The sequence below is a fragment of the Carassius carassius genome, chromosome 27 (genome assembly GCF_963082965.1).
Source record: "Carassius carassius chromosome 27, fCarCar2.1, whole genome shotgun sequence".
NCBI classification, from domain to species: Eukaryota; Metazoa; Chordata; class Actinopteri; order Cypriniformes; family Cyprinidae; genus Carassius; species Carassius carassius.
The window spans coordinates 12,553,990-12,571,006 of record NC_081781.1 but is presented as its reverse complement, the minus strand read 5'-3'; the positions used below and the strand labels follow the sequence as shown (position 1 = coordinate 12,571,006).

At 35.8% G+C, this 17,017-nt stretch overlaps 2 protein-coding genes across 5 annotated transcripts in view; one reads left to right on the top strand and one right to left on the bottom strand.

Moving 5' to 3' along the window:
* The window catches only part of LOC132106763 (zinc finger protein DPF3), a 217,038-nt gene that overhangs the window by 48,854 nt on the left and 151,167 nt on the right, over positions 1–17,017 (top strand). For 2 of the 3 annotated variants that reach the window (XM_059512743.1, XM_059512742.1), the window contains one exon: positions 655–2,349. In XM_059512743.1, the coding sequence (XP_059368726.1) occupies positions 655–722 (68 nt within the window). In that variant the 3' untranslated portion in view covers positions 723–2,349. Of the gene's footprint in view, positions 1–654; positions 2,350–17,017 lie in introns of those variants that run through there. The other variant, XR_009424195.1, reaches the window with a different exon arrangement.
* Positions 5,110–17,017, bottom strand: part of LOC132106761 (regulator of G-protein signaling 6-like) — a 57,241-nt gene continuing 45,333 nt past the window's right edge. The window contains exons 8-18 of one of the 2 annotated variants that reach the window (XM_059512740.1): positions 15,931–16,007; positions 15,193–15,274; positions 13,902–13,976; positions 13,726–13,824; positions 13,541–13,602; positions 12,653–12,763; positions 10,358–10,483; positions 8,515–8,701; positions 7,484–7,573; positions 6,292–6,345; positions 5,110–6,052 (exon numbers count right to left, since the gene is read on the bottom strand). In XM_059512740.1, the coding sequence (XP_059368723.1) occupies positions 6,002–6,052; positions 6,292–6,345; positions 7,484–7,573; positions 8,515–8,701; positions 10,358–10,483; positions 12,653–12,763; positions 13,541–13,602; positions 13,726–13,824; positions 13,902–13,976; positions 15,193–15,274; positions 15,931–16,007 (1,014 nt within the window). In that variant the 3' untranslated portion in view covers positions 5,110–6,001. The remainder of the gene's footprint in view (positions 6,053–6,291; positions 6,346–7,483; positions 7,574–8,514; positions 8,702–10,357; positions 10,484–12,652; positions 12,764–13,540; positions 13,603–13,725; positions 13,825–13,901; positions 13,977–15,192; positions 15,275–15,930; positions 16,008–17,017) is intronic. The other variant, XM_059512741.1, reaches the window with a different exon arrangement.

Below are 17,017 nucleotides of genomic sequence, written 5' to 3'. Positions count from 1 at the left end.
AATAATGTTTAAGATGCAATAATAATGATATAATCAAATATTATATTTTAATGTGAAAGGAAAAAGGAATCATTTAGTCATTTACCTTACTTTTTTTGTTTTACTTTTAGGTTTAGTGGAAGCTAAGGTCTTAATGTTTTAATTAAATAGTAACAAGCTCTTACTGACACTGTATTGTACTTCATTAAAAACGAAACTCATGAAATGAAGTTTATCATTTAGTTTCTGCGTAGATCTACGTTTGCTGCTCTCGTCATTTACCTACATGTGAGATTCAGTGGGCGGGGCTAAACAGGCAGTGATGTAGAAATAGTGTTTAGCCACACTATTATGTCATAAAGTTGCACATTCCACAAGCGGTCGTTTTGATAGATTTGCTAACAAGACTTAAGATGTTTTTATAGAACAGTGACCTCTTATATGTCAAACGATCAAGGAATTTTGATTTCTCCGATCATGACCTCTTTAAAAAAAAGTAAGTAACTGACCCCATGAAATTCTACTGACCCATTAATGAAGAAAAAAATGTAATACAATTATGACACTGATTTACAATACACCACATGGCATGTAAATAGATTAATAAACAGTCACACATTAAACAAATACGGATGCTATACATGTGAGTCACCTTAGTATCTGTTTTGTACACAGGAAGTTGGAGTTGTCATCTGTGTCTTGATCTGCTGAAGGATAAGGCATCTGGTTTCGGAGAGCCGTAAGCATTGTGAGAAGGTTCTACACAGTTACACACACAGGCTCGCACAGCAGACTCAGGATTGATGTTTGTCTTGGTTTTAGTCTGTAGTTCTCTTCCTGTAGTGTGAAGTGGAGTCTTCCTCTACCTCTGTGTTCCAAACATCAAGTCTAGGCAATCGGTAGTCTACCTCACATCCTGCTCACTAACAAATCCAAAGGCAGGTTTGAGTCCAGATTGTCCGATTACCTAGAAACATGATTTGTATTCTATAAAAAGTACTTAGTTAAATAGCAACACAAGCACAATGACTATAATATTACAAATGAATGAAGTGATAATCAACCTCTTATACACTCCTGAGCTGCAATTCAAGTTTTTTTTTACCAATATTTTAATCAAGTTATCTGCTGTTTCTTCTCTAAGTCTTTAATAAAAGCAGCATAAACTTACACTTAGAGACACACACCAGTGGTATAAAGCAAAATCATTTTTTCAGGTTTCTATTCACTTTATTCATGTTTTCAATGTGTCTATGATGTTTTTAAGCCTAAAAAAGAATTTTTTTGGCTCATAACAAGAAACTGTTTGATGCAAAGAGGATAAATGTGATTAGTAGCTCATCTTTCTTATTGGGATCATCATTCAGGTTGACATTTAGAGCATAGTATCTGAGAGTTATTGTGAAAGCAATCTTTAAACTAAATGGCAAAAAATAGTTTTTTCATGTATTGAAGCAGGACTTAGCGTTGACTTCAGGACTGGAAAATAATGTTGTTGAGTGTTTTATTTTTTTTTCTTCTTTTACATATATTATTTAGCAGACAATCGTGTTGGTTGTTAAATTACATGATAGCCATCATATAATGCTTTTCCTTGTGCTAAGATAGTACTTGCATGCTTTGTTTTGTCTTTTCAAGCCAGCTTTTTTCCAGCTTTTTTCATTTTGTAAGTATTAAATGTGAATGCATTAGACTGTTTAATCTTTCTTTACATTGTGTCGGACATATCTGGTTATGCTCCAGGAACATTCCAGGTTTTTGTGTCCTAGAACCTTCTATTGTTCCATCCATCTGCCTGTTTGGAGCCCTTCATACCTCTCTGAGCGAAACATCTGTTCACTCCATTTTGTATTTCTTTGCTCGTGATATATTAGCATTTCTATTTCCATCTGGACATTCTCTCATGTCATTCCCACCTCCTTCACCTGTATAATACATTAGAGGCTCTATTTTCAGAGCCAATTCATCAACACTGTCCAGATCTCGCGATCTGTTGAATATTTTAACTATGCATTTTTATCTATTTTAAAGGTCATCTACATCACATTTACATTTGATTTTCAGCTTAAGAAGTTAATTAAAGGTTCCAAATTCAAACTAGTTTGATGATGTTTAAACAAAACATCAAACACAGCTGATACATTATGACTTTTCACACTTAAAATTGTTAACCCATTCTAAATATAAACCTTCAGGTATCTTTTTTCATGTTTTGTACTAGACTGTGCATTTGTAAACCCTGGGTTAGTGTTCTTTTATGGATATTTGCCTATATTGATTGGAGGAACACAGCATGTGCTTCATTTAAATATCAGCTTGTCTCGTTCCTCAGTGTACCATCAGAATAAATAAATCTCTTCTGCAATGATATGAATGCATTTTCCATTCATTTCTGTTGGAACATTGTATTTTTCCCTTAAATTTTGACATGAAATACAATGTAAAATTTCTGTGACTGTAAAAAAGCTCATGAATATTTAAGGATGCAAGCGCTATTCAGGGTTATGACTGGTTATTTGTTGCTAAACAACTACCAGTTATAGAGCGCAGCAATCAAAATCTCAATCCGTTGCTTAAAAAAAAAATTGAGTATATACCATATGATTTATATATATATATATATATATATATGGAATTTCTGGTGAAAAACCAGAGAATCACAAAAGCAAGATGCACCAAAAGACCCCTTATTTAGTTTTACATTTCTCCATTGTTTTGTAATTTGATTGACTCGTTCACAAAGCTTCATGGGATTATAGTTTTTATCCCCATTAAAGCTGTAGGGGATCAGTCTTGTACCTTTGGCTTCAAATCAAAGTTAGTAAAGTTCATAGTTAATAATTCTTTAATGAGAACTACAAATCCTATGGGAAAATACTACCTGAACCAAGGGCACTTAAAAAAAATGGTCGGGTGCTGTTTTACTCCTTGAAAGGGGAGATTTTTTGCTCAAGGCTTTATTACCCACTGCTTAATACCCTTCTAAAGTAAAAGTGCAATACTTTTCACTGCCCAGGGTTGAAAGCAAGTTTAAAAAGACTATAACCTGGGGCTAAGCTAGAAACAGCTCCATTATACCAACTTACAAAATGAATTAAACTAGTACAAATGTAGAAAATTGCAGCCTGTTAATTACATTTCTTGTATATAATCATCTGCGTTCAAACACAAATGTTGAATCGTTTTGTACTTAGTTTTTCTTTATTATTTTTTCCTTGTCTTTTCTTTTTATCCTTTTTGTAATGTAACTTTTAATAAAAATGAGTAAAAGTAATACCGAGCCTATGCTGATTTCACATGATTCCTGGCATGCTTACCACTAGAGAGCAGCACTTTACAACACATTCACAGTAGAGCAGAGACACCTCCTTCCTCTGTCATGTCATTCAGTGCTCATCTCAGTTCAGTAAGATTATGAAATCCTACCACACTGGCTTTATGGAAGTCAAATCTAGCTTATTGAAGCACAATTCTGAGATGTACTGAAGCTATATGTGTATTGCCAAGTTCAACATTTAATAGATGTTTAATGAACCATCACAAACAGTTTGAGCTACAAATGTGTGACATAAAATTCTGTCCATGCAGAGAAAAATGAAAAAGCATTCCAGAGCTCTCCAAACTGAATGTTTATTGAATGTCTCAGGACTTCCAGTCCTCCTTTCCATTATATTGACCTACTGGATCTTCATCTTTACCAATGAAAAAAAAGCCTAAAAGCAATAAAACTCTTTAGAAATATTCCATGCATAGATTTGTGCTGAATATGGCACTTGTGCCTCTAAGTTATATTCCACATTCAGTATTCTACACGGCATCTTCCATAACCAGGATTGCTCCAAAGTCTATACATTTTATTTCAACCTAATGTACAGTTATGAGTCAACAAATCAACTACCTGAAAATGTGTAAAGGAAACATGCTATATCAGTCGCACACACATTTCTGCTTTGCCAGTTGACTGTTTGAATTTGTGGGCTAAAGACAGCTGCGAGAATGCATGTGTTCAAGCAGCGTAAGTCTATGTGTCTCTGGCAGTGATGCTGCTTCAGGAAAAGATGCAAGCTAAAAATTACAGAAAGCAGCTGGGTGTCCTGCAATGAAGAAACACCTTTCTAATGGGTAGTAATCCCACAAAAACACTGTCTACAGTTGATATGTTAAAGGGAAGGGCTGTGACCCCCATATGTTTGTGTTCAGAGCAAATCATCATCATCATCATCATACTAATCACAACACCGACACAGAGCGACATTAAGCACTTACATTCTACACTACAATATTAAAGCAAAGACAAACACAGTTTACATACCGTAATATCAGATGCTTATGGAACCCCATTTCTGCCACACGAGAGAAAAAAATTGTTTTGGTAAATTACAATTATGACACAGTCATAATTATGTCACTAAAAGTTGAGATTTTTTAAATAATTATGATTTACGCCAATTAGACTTAGTATCGCATAATTTTGCGATACTATAAGATAAAGATAACTATAAAATATTTTTTATAGTTTTTGTCAATTATTATATTATTTTGTCAGTTTCATCATTTTAACTTTTTTATATAGATTTAGAAACTTTTTAATCTAATCATTTATGGAATATTGATTTTTCCCTCAGAAATTTCATAATTGAATCTCATCATTTCAATTTATGTCATAATCGACCATTCGCAAAACCCGCCCTCTTTCGTCACTGTTGTCCGACAAGACATGGCGCTCTTTTGCCTCACATCATGTTAAAGTAAAATTACAACACAGTGACAATAAATCGCGGAGCAAAGAAGGAATTGACAACGTGCTGACAGAAAAGACAGTGCAGGTAAGTTTTGGTATGAACGTTGTAATTTTTAAGAAATTCAACAAAAAATGTTGGGGCAGTCGTGAGAGATCGCTGTAAGTTAGTGCCTCAGTTCAAGCGGTATGTAAACCGACTAGTTATAGCATGAAATCATCATAAATGAACATCAGAAGGTATCTTGTTTAAACTGCGGAAAGGTCAATACACCTCATTTTTCAGGTTCAAGTCCACCGACGATAATCTACTCTCCCGTCTGGTTCGTTTCTCGGACAATTATGACTGTCAATCAAACCCCTTGCGAAAGGTCAGTTTAGATTTATACTGATTATGTGACAAAATAGGCCTCCATAAATGCTCCCAAATCATTTAATTTTGTTATTTGTTTGGACATTTAGCTGTAAAGCTGTTCAGGAAACACGGTGACAAAGCTGGACTCGCATCTCCAGGATCCTGCGTTCCTCACTGGCTCCATTTTTGTGCAAAAGCAATATTCTGTGCTCTGAATCATCCTGGAATACAATACTACCTTTTTATTATTTTTCCTCAATAAAACTGAGTCTAAAAGTAATCGCTCTTCATTATTTTCTCATCTCAGTTAGAAGTATCATGTGCTAATACAGTAGGTGAGTATAACACGGCCTGTAGACAGAATAAATAACTCTAGTTTCTTCGAAATGGCAGGAATAATAATGTGCTTTTCCAAACCCCTTCATTTCCACTTTCATTCTTCATATTCTGTGACTGTCCAAAAAAAAAAAAAGTTCTGTGCAAACCTTGACTGAGGGAACACAGTCACTGAAAGCCCTTGTCAAGTTCTTCACTCCTTTGGAATGCTCTGAAGATTTGAGACACATCCTCACTTCATCGAAATGCTTAGCGTGGACATAGTTTTCATATCTGACAATGAATGTTTTGTAATAGTAATCCAGGGAGACAGTCCCGTCCTTGCTCCAGTTTGGTTGTAGATTTCAAATAAACATAAAATGGTTCTCTAGATGGTACTGATATATCTGACATTCATGTATGCAGTCTTTGTAGTCACTGATTTAAGAGATATAGACAACACTGTTGCCATTTGGAGATTTTTTTTTTTTTACTTATTGCATGCTGCCATCTAGAGTCAGTAGCTGTGCGGTGTTCGGGTGGGTTTGTCCATACACGTGGCCCGTCATGGCCACAATCCTTCCACCCCAACAGACTGCAAACTGCAGAACTCGTCAGGAGGACTGCATGAGGCCTGTGAGTCGTTTACTTGTCAGAGACTTGCCCTGAAACACAATTATAATGAATTAATTGAGTACTTTAAAGAGTACCATTTAAAAATTGTGATCTTGGAAATCGACTAATAATATTCATCAGTAAACTCCAAATATAACAAATAATATATTTATACATAAATATACTATGTTATTCTGGTCTGACTACCTTCCAGAAAGCCTGATTTCGAAATTAAGCTAGAAAAAGACTGGCGATGGTCGTTTTTTTCTAGACAACAGGTGCCACTCACCACACTGCGAGTGAATTTCTCCAGGGATGTGCGTCGACCTTGCTCAGCCTCAGGCTGTGGAGCCGGGGTTAATGGAGGGGAATGGGGAAGATGCAGTACACAACACCAAGTTAATGTGTTAGTAAATAAAAGTAAATGGATAACAAGAAACTTAATGTTAATCTACAATAATCCCAATGGGTCCGAGACACAATCAAACTGCAGAATGGCCCTGAAGTGAACTGAAGTGCTCATGTTTAACCATTACAAGTAGGCAAGAGAGTAAATAGGCCATTTGATGAGTAAATATTAAGTTGGCTTAGTATGTTTTAATAGCTGAACACTGAACATTCGTTTGCAAGCAAATAAAAGGAAATCAATTCAGGACTGATGTTTTAGTAAAAAGGAAACGTAAGGCTTGTAATATTGTCCCTTACGAAAGAACTGACTTGGAAATATGTGCTGAAAATGTGCTGACCCTCAGGCAATCCAGGAAGTACAGTTTGTTTCTTCAGCGGGATAGATTTGGAGAAATTTTGCATTGCTTGCTCACCAATGGATCTTCCTCAGTAAATGGGTGCCGTCAATAATAAAAATGCTTCCGTCAGTGAAAAACTCTCACATCAAAATTCATCTGCAAATTTGTTTAGGGCTGTTTTCGACTGTTTCGTCAGTGTTTGATATGTACCTATTGTTTTCCTGATTCTGGCGGGACAAGTTCTTCACTGGAAAAAGCAATATTATAGATAGAGGACTTTAGCTGGAAGCAATGGTTTGATTAGTTTCTTACAACCAAACACATTTTCATTTTACAAGACATTCGTTGTTGGAATGGAGTTGTGGTTTATTGTCATGTTTTTATCAGCTGTTTGGACTTTAATTCTGACGGCACCCATTCACTGCACAGGATCCATTGGTGAGCAAGTGATGAACTGTGAAACAAACTCATCTATATCTTGGATGACATAAGGGTGAGTAAATGTTTATTTTTAATCTTAATTTTGGGATGAACTATTCCTTTAATAGAAAATGTATCTTTTCTGCTTTTCAACATTTTTCCTTACAGTATTGTAAGGAAACAGGAGCGCACTGATTTTTGTTCTTATGGCTGAATGGTTTGTGAAAAAAAATACAGAGCAATACTGAAAACAAAAATGCAGAAAAATTCAGATTCATTACAGGCGGCAGAGAGAGATTTGAGATTGAGACGAACCTTCTTTCTGGCCAGCAGGAGGTCCTGGTAAGCATTGGAGCGCAGGTAACGAGGGTAACTGTCACTCTTCATCAGCTTGTAGATGTGGTCCTGAAAGAGAAAGAACATTGGAGGCTGACAGTGAGTTTGCAGTCTGGATGAAAGGAAAGTGCCTCATTGCAAAGTAATGAGAAAGAGCCAAGAATCTTCAGAAAAACTACTTTCTGTCCTCATGATCCGGCTTCTATTTCCTTTCAGTCATGACATTGCATATGCACACATGAATAAATATATAGTAGGTTCACTCAAGGGATAATGTATATCTTGCAGCAGGATTAAGTAGACTTCACTGCTGCCTATGAAGGCGATGAAGGTGCATGTCCTTTTTCCTCAGATTATAAAAAACAAGCATAATTCACTTGACAGACTCTAAGCAGTGGATTCTGCAACACATTCTTCAATTATTTTACTTTGTCACTACAAGCTAACTGTTCTCAGAAAATTCAGTTTCTGGAGTAAAATGGATTTCATAATTCGAGAGACTTTTCACCCTGGTTCTGAGCATTGCCATGCCTGTTATTCCGTCTCTTTTATCAATCATGTAAATGTAGATAAATGAAGGAGACAGACACAAGGCAAACTCTTTTGAACAGAGCCATGAGGACAAGGACAAGGAACAGATGATCCATCAGCATAATTGTACATCAATCTCCCCGAATACCCCAAAGCCCTCACGTTCCTATTTCATCAATTCAAAGAATGAAAAAGATTCTGCCTTGGGCACAACTTGTCCCTAAGTGCAGCTTTCATAATCCCTCCATCCATCAAAAAACCTAAAAGCCCTCAATCATCTGTGAAAATGGGTTTGCAGTATGATTATTGGGCATTAAAAAAACAATAACATACAATTGTTAGATATCTCAAGATTTATTCCGATTTAGTTACAGTACAATAGGATCATTTTCTCCAAACATGCAGAAAAAGTGTGGAAACTGTTAAAAGGAACAAAAGCCATCAGCGGTCGAGCTGTACTTCCTGTGACAGTTACTCACCTGGGCATCTTCAAAGCTGTAGCGGCCCGGGTCTTTTAGATTCTGACTGGTGCGCTCGTAGCTGTGCGAGTCCAGATTGATGGCACTGGGAGCTCCCTCAGCAAGAAACTCTTGCCAGATCTCCTGAGCACGAGCTGCCACTTCCTGCAGGGGGCGGCACTTCAGATCTTGCACTGCCAACCAGAACCTAAAGAGAAAATAATGCTGTAGAGTATTTGGTCATGGGAGGATGGTGAAAATCTAATTAATTTTAACATGGACTTTTATAGCAAAAATAAAAATTCTAAATATATATACTACCATTTAAAAGTTTAGGCTTTTTCGTAGGATTTCTGGTGTACTTTCATTCAACAACAATGCATTAAACTGATCAAAAGTGACAGTAAAGGCATTTACTGTATAATGTGACTATTTTTTTTTTAATACTGTTCTTCTGAACTTTCCAGTGATCAGAGAATCCTGAAACAATGATCATGGTTTCCACAAAAAATATCGAGCAGCACAACTGATTTCAACATTGACAGTAATAAATGCATATTAGGATGATTTCTGAAGGATCAGGTGACACGGAAGACTAAGAAATTCAGCTGAAAATTAAACTTTGCCATCATATAAATGAATTATACAGTAATACATTTCATTTTCAAATATGTCAAAATAGAAAACAGTTGTTTTGTGTATTAAGTGTAATAATATTCCACAATATTACTTTTTAAATCATATTTTTGATTAAAAAAAAGGCATATTGGTGAGAGACTACTTTTCAAAAATGTTTAAACGTTTTGCCAACCCTAAACTTTTGAATGATAGCATATATTTTTGCTCCTGTGCCAACATTTGGAACGTTGGTCAATGGCATCATGATTTTGTTCTCAAATTTTGGTGTTCTACCTCATATTTCCATGGGAGGGAAATTGCATATATGTGTCAATTCATGAAGTTATGAAGAAGAAGAAAAACCTTTAGGCATTTGTTAAATTTGATGGTAAACAAGTGAAGGCCAGACTATCTACAGTCTGATTTCAATCATGCATTATGTTGCTGTTCCACAGCCAAGTTCCCTCCATGAAGCTTATTTTCACTCCCAATTAGCACTTGGCATGTGTTACTTTTGGCCCCCTCTTTACATCGCTGATGGCAATGGCATTCCCAAAATCCTCAGGAACAAACTCCGGGTTAATTATGGAAGTCAGTACACACACACAGGACCACGACAGAGAGAGGAAAGCAATCGGCCAGTTACTTCTTATACTCTCATATCACACTTGCTCTGTAGCTCTATAGATCTCTGCAGTGAAGAAGTGGTTTAGGCCTTAATGGGCTCAGGGGAGAGTCAGGCAGTCAAGAGGACACATCACTTTCACTCTCCTCACAGACTGGCAAATGTAAGACAGCTCCCACAGAGGCTATTAGATGCCTAGCTGGGGGATACACAGAGATACGAGAGAGATGAGAGATGCATAGAGACAAGCAGCATTTTATCTCTCGCCCAGTCACTTTACGGCTCCAGTGACCTGCGTTATCTCTGCAGCTCCCTTCGGGGCCTTGCTGTCCTGGTTGGGTGTCTCCTGGGGCCTGCCGCTGCCTCGTGTGCCCCACGACGCCCATGGTTTGCAGTAGCTTATCACAATGCATCAGCGATCAGGCTTTGGAGGTGGTAATGATCATGTACCATCAGTGGATTTACTCGCTCTTTTATCTGTGATATTAAAGGTCTGACCTTTTGCTTGTCCTATTTTGTGCAAGTCATTTAAAGCAGAGTGGGAGGTTAAGAGAGAGGGGAAAATGTCACAGAAGAGCAAATGAAAGAAGGACGGAAGGAATAAAGTGCTGGAAAACTCACAGCAGGTTCTCGGAGCTGAATTCGGACTCCAGGAATTTAAGAAACTGCTCACGGCCCACTGGATCCTTCAAAGCCTCGTCCAATGAGAAGCCCCACTTCTTTACTCGTGGTTGACTCGGGTCCTTACTGAGACAGAGAGACAGAAAGAGAAAGACTGTATTTTATTTATTTAACTTGCATTATTCTTTGCGATATCTACTGACAGTAGCTAGTGCTTTGACAACACAATGTACCATTGTTTGTCATATTACAAGACAGAGCTGAAAACAAAGAGATAAAGAGACTGTGTGTGTGTACACGAGATCGCTTAATCATGTCTAATAATATCTTGTAAATTAAAGTTTGAATGACCTAATTCCAACCTAATTCCAACAACTGTTAATTAATTTGATATGGTAAATAAGTCAACTTCATTTTTGCCTAATTAAGTGACAAGAGTCACATTGTTGAACAGATACACTGAAAGAAACCCAGAAATGAAAGTCGAACAACTGGTCGATATAAAGGAAATAAAATGACTGTTTTCTATATGACTATATTGTAAAATGTAATTTATTCCTGTGATTCAAAGCTAAATATTTAGCATTAATACTAGTGCTGTCAAACGATTAATCTCATCCAAAATAAAAGTTTTAGTTTCCTTAATATTTAGTGTGTACTGTGTATATTTATTATGTATTATGTACATACAAACACATGCATCTATATATTTGAGAAAAATATATTATGTTTATACATTAAATATATTTATATATAATATAAAATATAATAATATAAATATATGCATGTATATACATGTAAATATTTCCAAAATATATACTGTTTGTGTGTGTATTTTTATATACATAATAAGTAAACACAATACACATTATGTAAACAAAACTCATACTCAAGTCTTTAGTCACATGATCCTCCCGATATCATTCTAATATGCTGATTTGCTTGATTTATTTATATATGTTGAAAAAAGTTATGCTGCTTAGTTTCGTAAAATTTGTGATACTTTTTTTTTTATTTAACATCAATAAAAAGTTCAAAAGGTCAGCATTTTTGTAACATTATAAATGCCTTTACTGTCACTCCTGATCAATTTAATGAATCCTGGCTGGATAAAAATATTTTAAATGGTCTAAAACATCCATGCTTTGGATTTTTCCCCTACTGATGTGCTCTACAGTCCTTATAAAATTATATTTGCATTGCTTTGACTGTTCTCTGTAGAACCTTCTTTCTCATATGCCACAATTGGTCAATTATGTACAATGCCTGCATGCTATTATATTACTACTTTTCAGTTATTGCCTTCAGCAAGCAAAATGCTGGATTGCCAAATCAAATACATTCATATTAACAGATTACAGCTTTCACAATGGGAGCATGGGCTATGTGATGTTGATCCTAGAATTTGTCCCAGGCATCAAAATGAAAACAACTCGCTCACACAGTGTGTATGAAACGTGCACAAAAAATCGGGATCACATTAGCCAAAGAAGAAAGTGTGTAAGATAAATTAACTAAATGAAACACTTTACAATAAGCCTATAATTGGGAATCACAATGAACATTACAGATGAATAAATAATTGTCTGCAAACGTCCATGTTGTTTGAAAATTGACCCCAATTTGTATCAAGAAACAAAAGCACAACATAATAATGACAAGACTTTCAAAATAAAACCAGAAATAAGCATAACAACAAAACAGATAATAGCATTTTGACAAATGTGACCCTAAAAATGACCAACGTAATCAAGACACTCAGTTAAAGGGGTCATATGATGCTTTTTTAAAGATCATTATATTGTGTATTTAGTGTAACAGAATATGTTGACATGCTTTAATGTTCAAAAAACATTATTTTTCAAATACTGTACATTATTGTAGGTTCTCTATGCTCCGCCTCTCTCTAACGCATCATTTTATACAAAGTCCCTCCTTCTGAAAAGCAAAGTCTGCTCTGATTGGCCAACTGACCCAGTGCATTGTGAGCAAAGTCAGAATACACACAGCATCTCCCTGACATGGCTGCTTCAACACTAACTGCAGTTACTGAAACCACCACTTGTTTCTTTGCGCAAACATTTGGGCTTTGAACATCTTTGCAACATTACAGATCTTCTTTATGCACTAAGAGCTTGTAACACTCCAAAGAGAAAGGAGAAATTGAAATTGCATCATATGACCCCTTTAAGATAAATGAAAATAAGAAATTCTGATATCCTGATCCCTCTCCCTTTCACCTAATGAAAACTAAACTAAATCTATAAAGAGAGAGAAGTGTTCAGGTTTTCATACCTGGCCTCAAGCTCCCAGAAAGTGATATCATCACTGATCCAGGGGTTAGCTGGATCTGGGACTGTCACAAAGGGGTCATAGTCAAGATACTGCTCTGTGTAGATCATTAATCTGCAAAAATGGGTTGAAATCATGTTATTATTTCATATTATTGTATAAAAGTATTTTTGTCAGTTTTTTATTACTGGAACCACATGAACTGTTTTCACACAAGCATTCCTCTGCAAAGGTGGACGGTACACTGTACTAAAATACACTGACAGATTTTCCCACACAACCATAACCCCGCCACTGAATTTATAGCATTAAACTTAATGTGGTTCGATTCCTGAATGAACAGCTCTTATGAACCAGATTTAGTTTAGTTTATCAAAAACATACAGCACAACCTGTGTAGATTCCCAAATAAATAGCTTGAATAAGTCAGTTCACTTAAATGAATCAAACACATACAGCTTATAATTTAACTGTTTGTTGTAATGTGAAAGTTTTATTAAAAATACAATTTAAAAATACAATAATTTTATAAAAATTAATAAAATTGACACAATTTTAGTTTTTGTATTGTTTAATCTGTATAGTTACTGCCAATTAGGTGAATGCAACAGATGTTGTCTTTAAAACAATTTTCACGAAAATGTCTACAATAATAGATGTTTCGGGCTTTTTAAAGTTCTCATCATTTGGCAATGGAATTGCATTTCTTTTTTAACTCTAAAGTACTAAAGGAATCCAAAAGAGAAATCAGAACTGCAACCAATAAATTCTTTATGATACCCATCATTAATAAGCATAATGTTTTTTTAATTAACACATTATTAATGACAAGTATTAATATTTGCTGAGAAAAGTTTGAGTTTCATGGACAGATCAAGAAAAAGGACTTACGTCTCAGCGACTTTGGACATTTTCATACAGTGCCGATCCAACTGAGTGTTCAAGAACAGAATCTGAAAGAGACAGAATACCGCTGCTCACTGCATCTCCACTTGAGCAAGAGAGTGATCGTGCTAAATATTAATAACCGCTGTGAGGCTGTCAAGAATCAAATTCACACCGTCGCTCGCACACACCTCTTTCTCTACGTCCTCTCTGGTGTCCTTGCTGCTCTGCTGGGAGGGTGTGTGTACAGGACTCTGAGTGTGTGTGTCATCCACTACCCCATACACTGACTGCAAGACAGAGACCGAGACGGGTCACAATACAATCAGACACATACAGCACACACTAATAATAAGAGCATAAGCACCTTTTTCACCCTCTGAGGATTCTTCAGGCGGCGGCACTTCCTGATGTCCATCTCTGTGGTGTTCACACACCCAGGCTGTCAATCACAATCACGTGTAAATCAGCCATATAAAGATTGAAGATACAGTATGCACATTTTCCACTACAATCTTGATTCACACAATTTTCTGAATCCAATTACACATATCGTTTCATTTTCTTTCTGTAAAAAGAAACTGAATGTGTTAAAAGCTGTGCTAACTATGAAAAACCGAGATTAATTGCACTAAAAAATCTGTTAATACGTTAAAATGGGGTTTTATTTATAAGCTACCAGATCAGTTAAAATTAACTGGGATAGATCACAGAGTTATTTAAATTCTGTCATTTTCTCACCCTCATGTCATTACACACTTGTATGACTTTCTTTCTTCTGTGAAACAAATAAAGAAGATATTGTGAATAATGTCCGTTACCAAACTGTTTTTGTTACCATTGACTTCAATTGTCTGGACAAAAATACATTTACAATACAAAAAATCTTTCGCCAGCATTTGACCAACTAATACTAGCACTTACCTTTTCTTGTCTATTCTAGAAAAAAAAACACATAGCTACGTGTTCTGTGCTAGACTAACTGAGACTTGTCATGGCACTTGTACTCTGTTGTTGTTCTCTCGTTGGTCTGATTGCTTCTATTGTTCTCATTTGTAAGTCGCTTTGGATAAAAGCATCTGCTAAATGATTAAATGTAAATGTAATGTAAATGCACTGTATTATTAAAATAAAATTACTTTTGTTTTCTTTGTGCGTGCAAAGTATTCTCATAGCTTCAGAAAATTACTATTGAACGACGGATGTCACATTGACTATTTATTTTAAACAATGTACTTACTACCTTTCTGGGCCTAGAAAGTTTCAGTTCCAGGGTCAGAAAGCTCTTAGCTTTTCTTATCTTAATTTGTGTTCCGAAGGCCTTGCGTGTTTGGAATGACATGAGGGTGAGTAATTAATGACTGAATTTTCCAAGTATCCTGTTATGTACTCAAGGAACTCTGGTATGCATTTTAAATAGGGGCAAAAGAGTTTAATTTTAGTTACCGAAGGAACCTTCACAAGTTTTTAGAGTTTGAAGGAACTTCTGGGTTCCAATTAGCAAGAACCTTTTTAAAAAGAGCCTTGAGGTTTTCCAAAGGGTTAATCTGAGGAACCCCAATGGTGTTTTACGTAAGTGTTTCATTTTTTACAGTGTGCCTATTTGATCAGATGCAAACACAGAAACCCGTCCCACGCTGGATCCACCCCTCACACACCACAGGACGGTGAACATCCCAGAAGGCTCTCTCTTGACTATCCAGAATCTTTCTCTCCGTTTTGTCTTTTTTCCTGTCGATCCTACAAAATCAAAGAAAACATAATGCTGCAAGACATTAATATTAAACAAATAGCAGGAACCCTTCCCAATCCACACACTCACATGTTAAAACAGACAACGAGCGAAGCCCTTGTGCTCATCAAAGTTGCAACCTGCCTGCGAGCACAGCTAATTCTTTTCCATTCCTGCCACTTCACTCTTCCGTAACTGACATTTGCTGCATCACTCTCTCTATCTCTCACTGATCCTGGTTTTGAGCCCTGAGACTCTTCTGTTCTTGCTCTTCTCAAAATTAGGGTTTTCGTCATGAAAAGAGTACTGCGGACAGTGCGATGGCAGAGACAGATTGACAATCAAAAATCAGAGCGGGGTTGACTTGTGTTTGCAGCCCTCGGCCATCAGATGAGGCTCTTCAGTCAGTGTTTGAAGAGCGAGAGACTGCTTCAATCGATGAGGACCACTCCAAATCAAACACACATGCTAATACGTCTCGCCCCTAACAACTGCACTTCAGCAATATGATGATGTTACATAATGAGAGCTTGTGTATATACAGTATGTCTTTGTGTGGATGTGTGTGGGCTGAAAACAAAGGGTAGATGTGTCTTCAACACAGAAGAGAGCAGGTATGAGTGAGAGCAAGTGTTTGCGTAGTTGTCCTGACAACAGCACTTACTTGACCTGTGCCTCAGCCTGCATGAAGATGAACTCCCACTTCCTTGCAAAAGCCCTCTGTAGTCTCGCTAGATTCTCCTGAATGAGAAAATTTAGTAAGTGTAAGAAAGAAAGACAACATGTAACTTCCGGTTCATCCATCTAAACTGTAAGGTCAGCTCTTGCCTAATGGGATAGCTGTACGCTATGTTATAGCCTGCTATTTTGATAAATGTAGTAAGTCATCTAAATATTCAGGGCTGAATTTGGAAAAGTATACTAGCATACTAATACTCTATTACTATTAGAATTTCTGCAATATATATGAGAAGAAATGGTAAAAACAGTATTATTATAATTTTTTTAACTACTACAATTAGTTATATTTTATATATTTATATATTATATTTTAGGCAAGGATGCATATTAAATAAAAAAAATGTATCATAATTTTACAAATCTATTAATTTATAACAAAGGCTGTTTCTTTAACTTTTTATTCATCAAATAATCCTTAAAAGCATTTATCACAGTTTCTACAAAAATTTTAGGCAGCACAGCTGTTTTCAGCATTCATAATAACCAACTAAATCAGTCAAATCAAATATCTGAGTTCTGAAGGATCATGTTACACTAAAGACAGGATTATTGGCTGCTGACAATTTAGCTTTGCTATCACAGGAATAAATGACATTTTAAAATATATTAAAATAGAAAACCGTTGATTTACATTGTAATGATATTTCATAATATTATGGTTTTTACCTGCAATTTTAATCAAATAATTGCAGCCTTGATGAGAGACCTCAAAAAATTTCAAAATCAAAATCTCAATTTTTTTTATAGAATTATGCATCTAAAATGCATACAAAAAATGATATAAAAAGTATATATTTTTATATTTCTTATTTGTTTTCTTTCATTTATATAAATATGCATTTTAAATAGTATATCGACTTTTTTTTCTTTATAATATCACTTTGACCAATAATTGGGAAAAGCATAAAACATGCTGACTTTGACATCACAGCTGAGTGTGTGTGACTTCGTCAATGGCATTTTAAACAACAGCAACAAAAAGTTCAGAAATGAGCACCCATGTGCAAAGA